Source organism: Scyliorhinus canicula, chromosome 7 (assembly GCF_902713615.1).
Source record: "Scyliorhinus canicula chromosome 7, sScyCan1.1, whole genome shotgun sequence".
NCBI classification, from domain to species: Eukaryota; Metazoa; Chordata; class Chondrichthyes; order Carcharhiniformes; family Scyliorhinidae; genus Scyliorhinus; species Scyliorhinus canicula.
This window is the reverse complement of record NC_052152.1, coordinates 206,486,277-206,499,250: the sequence shown is the minus strand read 5'-3', so window position 1 is coordinate 206,499,250 and position 12,974 is coordinate 206,486,277. Positions and strand designations below refer to the sequence as shown.

Here is a 12,974-nt window from a genome sequence, read left to right as displayed (position 1 = left end):
CAGGAATATCACTGTGAGCGGGAGGAAAAGCAGACAGTCTGTGGGGTCCTATCTCTCGACAGGGGAGGTAACCTGGAGTCTTTCAAATTCTGTCGGGGTGGATAGGTTAGATATGGAGATGGTGTTACCACAAGTGGGGGGGGGGGGGGGGGTTTGCAAAGACTGGAGGCCATAAACCTAACACAGTCACTCATAAATCTAGTAGGGAATTGACAAGAAACCTCTTTCCCCAGTGGTTCAAGAGGTGCAGTACAGATTCGCTGGAATGACACTGGGCGAAAAGGATTAAATTACAAAACCAGTTTGCATAATCCATGTTTGTATTCCCGCGAGTAAAGAAGATTAAGGGGTGATAAAGATCAGGATGATTAAAGGATTCGATCGGATAGATTAGAGGAGAAACTATTTCCTCCGGCATGAGAGTCCAAAATAAATATTAAAATTATATCCATGTTGTTCAGGAAATATTTCTTCAAACAGATGGTAGAAATCTGGAGCCCCCTCCCGCAAAAAAAGCTGGTGAGCCTGGATCAAGTGGAAATTTCAGAACTGAGATGAGGCAATGAGACTGAGGGGCGACAGAATCAGTCGAGATACAGATCAGCCTTGATTGATTGTTTGAACAAGCTCGATTGGCTGATTGGCCTTCAGAGAATCAAATCATAGAACCCCCACAGTGCAAAAGGAGGCCATTCATCCATCGAGTCTGCACTGACCCTCCGTAACTCCATCTAACCTTTTAGACACTAAGGGACAAATTAATGTGGCCAATCCACCTAACCTGCACAGCTTTGGACTGTGTGAGGAAACCGGAGGAAACCCACACAGACATGGGGAGAAAGTGCAAACTCCACACAGACCCGAGGCCGGAATTGAACCCCGGTCTCTGGCGCTGTGATGCAGCAGTGCTAACCATTATGCTGCCTTGCCACCATGCCACCTTGCCAACGTGCAGCCTTGCCAGGTAAGTACTGTGTTAGTTTTCCTACACTTTGAAGTACGAAGTCCATGGAAGATATAAATGTGGCAAGGTTTTCAAACACACCTTGAAAGAAAAGTGTCTTACATTTATATATCCCCTTTCACAATCCCAGTATGGCTTAAAGTGCATTACAGCCAATTGAATGCTATTTTAATGTGTTCCCACTGTTGTGATACAGTAAACACAGCGGCCAATTTGCATATAGCAGGTTCCCACAAGCAGCACTGTGATAATAATAATAAAGGTATTAAGTACAACCAAACAGGCTGAAGTGCAGTACAAATTACATCGACAAATTCACATATAGATTAAATATTAGGTTAAAAACAAAGAAACATGTAAGCATCATATAGAAACATAAACAGAAAAGCAAATTCAGCAGTTAACAAGGTGTGGAACTGGTACACAGCAGTGCAAAAGATGAGTAAAATTGATTTAAAAGCACTCCCTCAGTACTGACCCTCTGACAGTGCAGCACTCCCTCAGTACTGACCCTCTGACAGTGCGGCACTCCCTCAGTACTGACCCTCTGACAGTGCGGCGCTCCCTCAGTACTGACCCTGTGACAGTGCAGCACTCCCTCAGTACTGACCCTCTGACAGTGCAGCGCTCCCTCAGTACTGACCCTCTGACAGTGCGGCACTCCCTCAGTACTGACCCTGTGACAGTGCGGCACTCCCTCAGTACTGACCCTGTGACAGTGCGGCTCTCCCTCAGTACTGACCCTCTGACAGTGCAGCACTCCCTCAGTACTAACCCTGTGACAGTGCGGCACTCCCTCAGTACTGACCCTCTGACAGTGCAGCACTCCCTCAGTACTGACCCTCTGACAGTGCAGCACTCCCTCAGTACTGACCCTCTGACAGTGCAGCGCTCCCTCAGTACTGACCCTCTGACAGTGCAGCACTCCCTCAGTACTGACCCTCTGACAGTGCAGCACTCCCTCAGTACTGACCCTGTGACAGTGCGGCACTCCCTCAGTACTGACCCTCTGACAGTGCGGCTCTCCCTCAGTACTGACCCTCTGACAGTGCAGCACTCCCTCAGTACTGACCCTGTGACAGTGCGGCACTCCCTCAGTACTGACCCTCTGACAGTGCGGCACTCCCTCAGTACTGACCCTCTGACAGTGCGGCACTCCCTCAGTACTGACCCTCTGACAGTGCGGCACTCCCTCAGTACTGACCCTCTGACAGTGCGGCACTCCCTCAGTACTGACCCTCTGACAGTGCAGCACACCCTCAGTACTGACCCTCTGACAGTGCGGCACTCCCTCAGTACTGACCCTCTGACAGTGCAGCACTCCCTCAGTACTGACCCTCCGACAGTGCGGCACTCCCTCAGTACTGACCCTCTGACAGTGCGGCACTCCCTCAGTACTGACCCTCTGACAGTACAGCACTCACTCAGTACTGACCCTGTGACAGTGCAGCACTCCCTCAGTACTGACCCTCTGACAGTGCAGCGCTCCCTCAGTACTGACCCTCTGACAGTGCAGCACTTCCTCAGTACTGACCCTCTGACAGTGCAGCACTCCCTCAGTACTGACCCTGTGACAGTGCGGCACTCCCTCAGTACTGACCCTCTGACAGTGCGGCTCTCCCTCAGTACTGACCCTCTGACAGTGCAGCACTCCCTCAGTACTGACCCTGTGACAGTGCGGCACTCCCTCAGTACTGACCCTCTGACAGTGCGGCACTCCCTCAGTACTGACCCTCTGACAGTGCGGCACTCCCTCAGTACTGACCCTCTGACAGTGCGGCACTCCCTCAGTACTGACCCTCTGACAGTGCGGCACTCCCTCAGTACTGACCCTCTGACAGTGCAGCACTCCCTCAGTACTGACCCTCCGACAGTGCGGCACTCCCTCAGTACTGACCCTCTGACAGTGCGGCACTCCCTCAGTACTGACCCTGTGACAGTGCAGCACTCCCTCAGTACTGACCCTCTGACAGTGCAGCACTCCCTCAGTACTGACCCTCTGACAGTGCAGCACTCCCTCAGTACTCAGAGCTAACACAACCTGGGGCAGCTCTTACACCTTGCTGCCTCAGCAGAGGGGAGAGTTAACTCCTCTGCCATTCCCTCAGTGAACTGCCCATGCCTGGCGCAGTAATGGCATTGCTGAATGTCGCACTGAATGCAGATCACTCCACACTGGGTGGGATGCTGGGAGGGGAGGGGGAACTAATAATACTTTGACATATATTTCAGCACGATAGCATTGTGGATAGCACAATTGTTTCACAGCTCCAGGGTCCCAGGTTCGAATCCGGCTTGGGTCACTGTCTGTGTCGAGTCTTTTGCTCCCGAGGTCCTGCTTTCCAACTCTTCCCTGAAGGAAGTCAACAGATCCACTGCAGTGCCTGCAATTTATTCTACAGGTCCACTCCTCTCTGGGGGAAAGAAACACTGAGCTCTGGACCTCCTGGTTAGGATTGCTTTTCTGAATGCAACTTTCAATGAGCATTCTTGGCATTAATTTCACATTGAGTAACAGTGAAGGCAAATTGGGGTGGGGCATATAGCTGCTGTATTCCAGAAAACCAGGAGGTGAAGGACAGAACTGAACTGAAACTGAACTGGACCCAGCCATATAAATACTGTGACTACAAAAGCAGGTCAGAGGCTGGGAATTCTGCGAGGAGTAACTGACCTCCTGACTCTCCAAAGCCTATCCACCATCTGCAAACACAAGTCACGAGTGTGATGGAATACTCTCCACACTCAATAAACTCAACAACATCCAGGACAAAGCAGTCGCTTGATTGATAGCCCATCCAACATCCACCATCTCCAACATTCACTCCCTCCATCACTGATGCACAGTGGTAGCCGTGTGTACCATCTAAATCAGGGGTGGGAAAACTACGGCCCGTGGGCCGCATGCGGCCCGCCAAAGGTCTTTATGCGGCCCACCAAGTCATTTAAAAAAAAAAAAAAAAAATTTTAATTTTCATTTTTAATTTTTAATTATTTTTTTAAGGTTAATAGGGGGGGCTGTTGGGTTACTTACTGGTATAGGGTGGATACGTTGACTTGAGTAGGGTGATCATTGCTCGGCACAACGTCGAGGGCCGAAGGGCCTGTTCTGTGCTGTACTGTTCTATGTTCTATATGAGGCGCCCAGAATCATAACCGGGTGAAGTAATTATTTTACTTAATATACTATGCGGCCCTTTAAAATTGTGAATTTCTGAATGTGGCCCTTGCACGGAAAAGTTTGCCCACCCCTGATCTACATGATGCACTGCAGCAGCTCGCCAAGGCACCTTCGACAGCACCTGCCAAACCTGTGATATCAATCATCTAGAAGGACAAGGGCAGCAGAAACATGGGAACACCACCTGGAATTCCCCTCTGAGACGCTCACCATCCTGACTTGGAAATATGTCACTGTTCCTTCACTGTTCCTTGGCCAAAATGCTGGAATTCCCTCCCTAACAGCACTGTGGGTGTACCTACACCACATGGACCAGCGGTTCAAGAAGGCAGCTCACCATCACTTCCTCAAGGGCAGTTAGAGATGGGCAAGGAAACCTGGCCTCACCAGGGATGACCATATCCCAAGAATGAGTAAAGTATTGAGTCAGGATTCTGCTGCTACCAGAGTGTGTGTGGGGAAGGTGAGGAAGGCTTGACGGAGAGCGGACCTCCTCTGGTCCATTCATTTCCAATGTTTGGAAGAATCAAAAGTATCTCAACCGGTGAAATGTGTGGGAAAATTACAATCAGATACAAGCGAAAGGTAATGTTTGCACAATGTTTGATGGTAGATTGGTGTTATCGGCAAATGGACCCATCACCAATTGGACCGAGACTTTGTGCATTCGCTTTCACAACTATTGGGACATGGAAGAGATTTGAAATATTGGGAACACTGGGAGGAAAATTGGTTTTGGACAGGTTAAAATCTCCTGTCCGATTTACACTTTTTCCAATCCTCCTTTCCCATTGCCCTCAGTTTCGTCCCCCTTCTTTCATGGGGATGATGGGATAACGCAGATTTCCCCCATTCCCCTCTCACCACCTCGGAGCCCCAATGCCCTCAGGCTGGGCTCATCAGTCGCTTTACCACTTACTTCCCTTCGGATCCGTAGCTGTTCATGCTTTCCTCAATGGACTCATGGCTGGCTTGACGCACTGTCCTGCTGGGCATCTCGACGGCTAGTCCTGTCTCCGTGCTGCGCTGGATTGCACCTCGTAGTTTGCGACCATCTCCATCTAGAGGAAGAAGGTGAACCCGTCAGACAGTGTTGGAGTTTCCTACCTCGGGGTTCCACGGCACCCAATCCGGTTTTCCTACATCCCCCCCCCCCCCCCCCCCCCCGCCATGCGAATCACGAGAGCACTCGTGTTCAGATAAGTGGAAAATGCTCTAATGGGGTCTCCCAAACTCCTGTAGTAGGGGTGCCGGATCTCTCCACCACCCCCCCCAACCTCGCCACACCCCGCCCCCCTCCCCCCCACCACCCCCCACCCAGCGAGTCCCATGTATCTGAGACACTAGACTGTTGGGTAGAAAAAAATGACAGAACAAACAGAACCCAGCCAGTGACTCCAACCCATGGCAACCTTTCTTTAGTTGACTCCGGGGGCTTTCGATTCCACAATGTTCATCAGTTTTAATTTACACTCCATCCACCATATTAAAATTCCAAGTCATTAAAATGATTCAAGAAATGAAAGTAATTATAGTTCAGCATTTTCATCTGCAAGTGACTCATAACAATTATGTAATTGATTTATCGACCATCAGCTCCTAATTCGACAGAGTCACGGTATCTGCAGGAACAGAACAATCCAGGAATTAATGGTTTGGGTATAATGTCACAGAGGGGAAATGACGGTTTTGAAGCGAGATTGGGTGTACCCACCAGACTGAGCCCAGGGATGGTGGGACTGTCATCTGAGGAGAAATTGACTAGGTTGGGATTGTTCTCGCTGGAGTTCAGAGGAATGAGGGGGGAATCTCATAGAGACTTATAAAATTCTAACAGGACTAGACCGGGTAGATGCTGGGAAGATGTTACCAATGATGGGTGTGTCCAGAACCAGGGGTCACAGTCTGAGGATTCTGGGTAAACCATTTCGGACAGAGATAAGGAGACATTTCTTCACACAAAGAGTGGTGAGTCTGTGGAATTCATTACCACAGGAAGTAGTTGACGCTAAAACTTTGAATATATTCAAGATGCGGCTGGGTACAGCACTTGGGGAGAATGGGATCAAAGACTATGGGGAGAAAGAAGGATTAGGCTATTGAGTTGGATGATCAGCCATGATCGTGATGAATGGTGGAGCAGGCTCAAAGGGCCAAAACATAGAACATTACAGCGCAGTACAGGCACTTCAGCACTCAATGTTGCGCCGACCTGTGAAACCACTCTAAAGCCCATCTACACTATTCCCTTATCATCCATATGCCTATCCAATGACCATTTGAATGCCCTTAGTGTTGGCGAGTCCACTACTGTTGCAGGCAGGTTATTCCACACCCTTACTACTCTCTGAGTAAAGAACCTACCTCTGACATCTGTCCTATATCTATCTCCCCTCAATTTAAAGCTATGTCCCCTCGTGCTGGACATCACCATCCGAGGAAACATGCTCTCACTGTCCACCCTATCTAATCCTCTGATCATCTTGTATGCCTCAATTAAGTTACCTCTTAACCTTCCAATGAAAACAGCCTCAAGTCCTTCAGCCTTTCCTCATAAGATCATCCGTCCATACCAGGCAACATCCTGGTAAATCTCCTCGGCACCCTTTCCAATGCTTCCACATCCTTCCTATAATGCGGTGACCAGAACTGCACGCAATACTCCAAATGCGGCCGCACCAGAGTTTTGTACAGCTGCAACATGACCTCATGGATCCGAAACTCAATTCAACTACCAATAAAAGCTAACACACCGTACGCCTTCTTAACAACCCTCTCAACCTGGGTGGCAACTTTCAGGGATCTATGTACATGGACACCGAGATCTCTCTGCTCCCAAGAATCACTCCCAAGAATCTTACCATTAGCCCAGTACTCTGTATTCCTGTTACTCCTTCCAAAATTAATCACCTCACACTTTTCTGCATTAAACTCCATTTGTCACCTCTCAGCCCAGCTCTGCAGCTTACCTATGTCCCTCTGTAACCTGCAACATCCTTCCGCACTGTCCACAACTCCACCGACTTTAGTGTTATCTGCAAATTTACTCACCCATCCTTCTACGCCCTCCTCCAGGTCATTTATAAAAATGACAAACAGCAGTGGCCCCAAAACAGATCCTTGTGGTACACCACTAGTAACTGAACTCCAGGCTGAACATTTCCCATCAACTACCATCCTCTGTCTTCTTACTGCTAGCCAATACCTGATCCAAACTGCTAAATCACTCTGAATCCCATGCCTCCGTATTTTTTGCAATAGCCTACCGTGTGAAACCTTATCAAATGCTTTACTGAAATCCATATACACCACATCAACTGCTTTACCCTCGACCACCTGTTTGGTCACCTTCTCAAAGAACTCAATAAGGTTTGTGAGGCACGACCTACCCTTCACAAAACCATGTTGATTATCCCTAATCAAATTATTCCTTTCTAGATGATTATAAATCCTATCTCTTATAAACTTTTCCAAGACTTTGCCCACAACAGAAGTAAGGCTCACTGGTCTATAGTTACCGGGGTTGTCTCTACTCCCCTTCTTGAACAAGGGGATGACATTTGCTATCCTCCAGTCTTCTGGCCCTATTCCTGTAGACAATGACACCATAAAGATCAAAGCCAAAGGCTCTGCAATCTCCTCTCTAGCTTCCCAGAGAATCCTAGGATAAATCCCATCCAACCCAGGGGATTTATCTATTTTCACACTTTCCAGAATTGCTAACACCTCCTCCTTATGAACATCAGCCCTTCTAGTCTAGTAGCCTGTATCTCAGTATTCTCCTCGACAACATTGTCTTTTTCCTGCGTGCATACTGATGAAAAATATTCATTTTGCACCTCTCCTATCTCCTCGGATTACTCGCACAACTTCCCACTACTGTCCTTGACTGGCCCTACTCTTACCCTATTCATTCTTTTATTTCTGACATACCTATAGAAAGCTTTAGGATTATCCTTGATCCTACCTGCCAAAGACTTCTCATGTCCCCTCCTGGCTCTTCTTAGCTCTCTCTTTAGGTCCTTCCTAGCTAACTTGTAACTCTCGAGCGCCCTAACTGAACCATCACATCTCATCTTTACATAAGTCTCCTTCTTCTTCTTGACAAGTGATTCAACTGCTTTAGTAAACCACGGTTCCCTCACTCGACCACTTCCTCCCTGCCTGACAGGTACATACTTATCAAGGACACGCAGTAGCTGTTCCTTGAACGAGCTCCACATTTCAATTGTGCCCATCCCCTGCAGTTTCCCTCCCCAGCCGATGCATCCTAAGTCTTGCCTCATCGCATCATAATTGCCTTTCCTCCAGATATGACTCTTGCCCTGCGGTTTATACCTATCCCTTTCCATTGCTAAAGTAAACGTAACTGAATTGTGGTCACTATCACCAAAGTGCTTACCTACCTCCAAATCTAACACCTGTCCTGGTCATTACCCAGTACCAAATCCAATGTGGCCTCGCATCTTGTTGGCCTATCTACATACTGTGTCAGGAAACCCTCCTGCACACATTGGACAAAAATAGACCCATCTAAAGTACTCGATCTATAGCGTTTCCAGTCAATATTTGGAAAGTTAAAGTCCCCCATAACAATTACCCTGTTACTTTCACTCCTATCTGGAATCATCTTTGCAATCTTTTCCTCTACATCTCTGGACCTTTTCGGAGGCCTATAGAAAACTCCCAACAGGGTGACCTCTCCTTTCCTGTTTCTAGCCTCATCCCATACTACCTCAGTAAACGAGTCCTCATCAAATGTCCTTTCTGCCACCGTAATACTGTCCTTGACTAACAATGCCACCCCTCCCCCTCTTTTACCACCTTCCCTGAGCTTACTGAAATATCTAAACCCCGGAACCTGCAACAACCATTCCTGTCCCTGCTCTAGCCATGTCTCCGAAATGGCCACAACATCGAAGTCCCTAGTACCAACCCATGCTGCAAGTTCCCATTCCTTATTCCGGATGCTCCTGGCGTTGAAGGGTCTCCTTTTACGGCTCAATGACAAATGTTGTTTGATAACATTTCTCAGTGGTGCTTTGAGACATTTTACTATGCTAAAGGTGCAACAAAAATGCAAGGTTTTGTTGTTGGCTGTGTGAGCCTTTATAGAGACAATGAGAGAGAAACATGTCTGCATCCTGCCCATTCTGAGTGTGAAAATACACCAATTTAGCAGTGCCCAATTTACACAGAAACTGGCGCCACTACTACATTTACATGACCCAGATTTTAGCTAGCTCTAAAGTCAACCTTTAGACACCTTGAATACATAAATGAGAAAAGGGTCTCAGATTATTTAATTTTATTCTCCTCTGGGATGTGGACATCCTTGGCAAGGCCAGAGTTTGTTGCACTTGAACTGAGCAGTTTGCTCGACCATTTAAGAGCCAATTACATTGCTGTGGGTCTGGAGTCACATGTAGGCCAGACCAGGTAATGATGGCGGCACGGCGGCACAGTGGTTAGCACTGCTGCTTCACAGCTCCAGGGTCCCCGGTTCAATTCCGGTCTCGGGTGACTGTGTGGAGCCTGCATATTTTCCCCGTGACTGCGTGGGTTTCCACCGCGTGCTCCGGTTTCTTCCCACAATCCAAAGATGTGCAGGTTAGGTGGACTGGCCATGCTAAATTGCCCCTTATTGTAGAAAGATTGGGTGGGGTTACTGGGTTACAGGAATAAGGTGGATGCGTGGGCGTAAGTGAGGTGCTGTTTCCAAGTGCCGGTACAGACCCGATGGGCCGAATGGCTTTCTTCTGCACTGTAAATTCTATGATTCTATGATTTCTTCCCTTAAAGGACATTAATGAACCAGATGGGATTTGATAAAAATCGATGGTAATTTCATGGTCATCATTACTGAGACGAGCTTTCAATTCCAGATTCTATTAATTGAATTTAAATTCCACCTGAGCCTGGGCTTCTGAGCTATTAGTCCAGTGACATTACCAATATGCCACCATCGCCCCAGCGTATAATCAGAGTTGTAATACTGGGCGAGCTGCCAACAGTGCCCGTAATGTCCACAGAGTGAACCCAGCCGAAGTCAGCAATTTTGTTTGTTTATCAGCGCAGGGCAATTGTCCCCCAGAAGTTAGCACTTTTGGGCAATTGCCGGGTAAACCCTTACATGGGAACATTCTAGCGGAATTCCCAGTGCATCATTGGGGCACCCTCTAAATGTGACCCTGGGGAACTAGGAAGTTCTGGAGTGACTCCCGAACTCCTAGGAAACATAACTAAATATACATTCTGATTCAGCTCCATCCTATATTTCAGTGTTTTAATTAATTCAACCTTCAGAAAGACAGTATGAGTCCTCGCATTAATAGATGTGTCACCAGTTTCTTATTCCAGAGGCCCCCTCACCCCCTGCTTCTCTACTCTCGGATTGTTAATGACCCCTGCAGTCACTCGCCTAATTTAAGTTGGGAAAAAGTTTTTATTTGGAAATAAATCTTTATGCCTCCCAACCCATCGCCCCCGCACTGCCAAACTCCCCCAATCCCGGCTCCATGTCCAAACCCATCACTGTAATCAACTTCAATTTCTATCGGTCTTCAAGATCGTTGAGAGACTGCTGGACACAATTCAGGATCAGAAAATCCCTCCAGACTAAAGCCCAGGACTGGAACAGGGGCTGTTTAGCTCACAGGGCTAAATCGCTGGCTTTGAAAGCAGACCAAGGCAAGCCAGCAGCACGGTTTGATTCCTGTAACAGCCTCCGGAATGTGGCTTTTCACAGTAACTTCATTTGAAGCCTACTCGTGACAATAAGCGATTTTCATTTTTTCATTCAATTGGTCTGCACCACTCCACAAGAGTCTTGCCCCACTCCTGGCACCTTACATGGCACCTTAATCAAGGTGTTTTTTATTCATTGGACGTGGGCACTTGTTGCCCATCCCTAATTGCCCTTTACCCTTGAGGCAGTTTTGAGTCAACCACATTGCTGTGGGTCTGGAGTCACATGGTGACCAGACCAGGGTGAGGGATTTTATGATAATGGTTTCATGGTCATCATTAGACCTTTTAATTCCATATTTTTTTTATTGAACTTAAATTTCAATAGTGTAGATGGGCATCACAGGACAGTGCAACATTGTGGGCCGAAGGGCCTGTACTGCGCTGTAATGTTCTATCTCCCCTGGTGGGATTTGAACCTGGGTCCCCAGAGCCTTTACCCTGGGTTTCTGGTTTACTACTCTAATGACAAGACCACTACGCCACCGCCTTCCCATTGCATGAGATGATTAAAAGTATGAATAGGATAGATAGAGAGGAACTGCTGCCTGTGATGAGGGCCAAACTTTAAAATTGGAGCCAGGTCATCCAGCGGTGATGTCAGGAATCACTCGGGTTGTGAAAATCTGAAACCATCTCCCCGAGAAAGCTGCTGAGACTGGGGTTAATTTTAAATGTCAAAGGTTAGATTGCGAGATGTTGCTTAGACCCAGATATGTTATTTAATAAAAGGGAGTAGTTACAGAATGTTCCTCTGGTATAACCAGGTTGCCTATTGACTCTCTCAGCAGCCTCATTGCAAATGACACATCCTGAAGCTTAACATTCACTCACTTTGCAGGCTGACCACGTGCCCAGCATTGGTGGGGAGAAGGGAGGTGGGATTGGGAGGAGAAAAGGGTGGGATTGGGGGTGAAGGAGGTGGGATTGGGGGTGAAGGAGGTGGGATTGGGGGTGAAGGAGGTGGGATTGGGGATGAACAAGGTGGGATTGGGGATGAAGGAGGTGGGATTGGGGATGAAGGAGGTGGGATTGGGGGGTGAAGGAGGTGGGATTGGGGATGAAGGAGGTGGGATTGGGGGTGGGATTGGGGATGAACGAGGTGGGATTGGGGATGAAGGAGGTGGGATTGGGAGGAGAAGGAGGTGGGATTGGGGGTGAAGGAGGTGGGATTGGGAGGAGAAGGAGGTGGGATTGGAGATGAAGGAGGTGGGATTGGGGGTGAAGGAGGTGGGATTGGGGATGAAGGAGGTGGGATTGGGGGTGGGATTGGGGATGAACGAGGTGGGATTGGGGATGAAGGAGGTGGGATTGGGGTGAAGGAGGTGGGATCGGAGGTGAAGGAGGTGGGATTGGGGATGAAGGAGGTGGGATTGGGGGTGAAGGAGGTGGGATAGGGGGGATGAAGGAGGTGGGATTGGGGGTGAAGGAGGTGGGATTGGGGATGAAGGAGGTGGGATTGGGGATGTAGGAGGTGGGATTGGGGATGAATGAGGTGGGATTGGGGGTGAAGGAGGTGGGATTGGGGATGAAGGAGGTGGGATTGGGGGATGAAGGAGGTGGGATTGGGGGATGAAGGAGGTGGGATTGGGGGGATGAAGGAGGTGGGATTGGGGGTGAAGGAGGTGGGATTGGGGCTGAAGGAGGTGGGATTGGGGATGAAGGAGGTGGGATTGGGGGTGAAGGAGGTGGTATTGGGGCTGAAGGAGGTGGGATTGGGGGTGAAGGAGGTGGGATTGGGGGTGAAGGAGGTGGGATTGGGGGATGAAGGAGGTGGGATTGGGGATGAAGGAGGTGGGATTGGGGGTGAAGGAGGTGGGATTGGGGGTGAAGGAGGTGGGATTGGGGGATGAAGGAGGTGGGATTGGGGATGAAGGAGGTGGGATTGGGAGATGAAGGAGGGGGGATTGGGGGTGAAGGAGGGGGGATGGGGGGAAGGAGGTGGGATGGGGATGAGGGTTGGATTGGGGGCTGAAGGAGTTGGATTGGGGGTGAAGGAGGTGGGATGGGGGTGAGGAGGTGGGTAGGGCGGATCGATGAGGTGTGATTGGCGGAAGGAGGTGGGATGGGGGGATGAAGGAG

The 12,974-nt window shown here is 48.9% G+C and overlaps 1 protein-coding gene across 1 annotated transcript in view; it reads right to left on the bottom strand.

Annotated features, from left to right (window-relative positions):
• Window positions 1-12,974, bottom strand: part of LOC119969169 (regulating synaptic membrane exocytosis protein 4-like) — a gene marked incomplete at its 5' end in the record, with an annotated part of 131,954 nt that overhangs the window by 49,347 nt on the left and 69,633 nt on the right. The window contains one exon of the mRNA XM_038802405.1: window positions 5,065-5,206. Coding sequence (XP_038658333.1) covers window positions 5,065-5,206 — 142 coding nt within the window. The remainder of the gene's footprint in view (window positions 1-5,064; window positions 5,207-12,974) is intronic.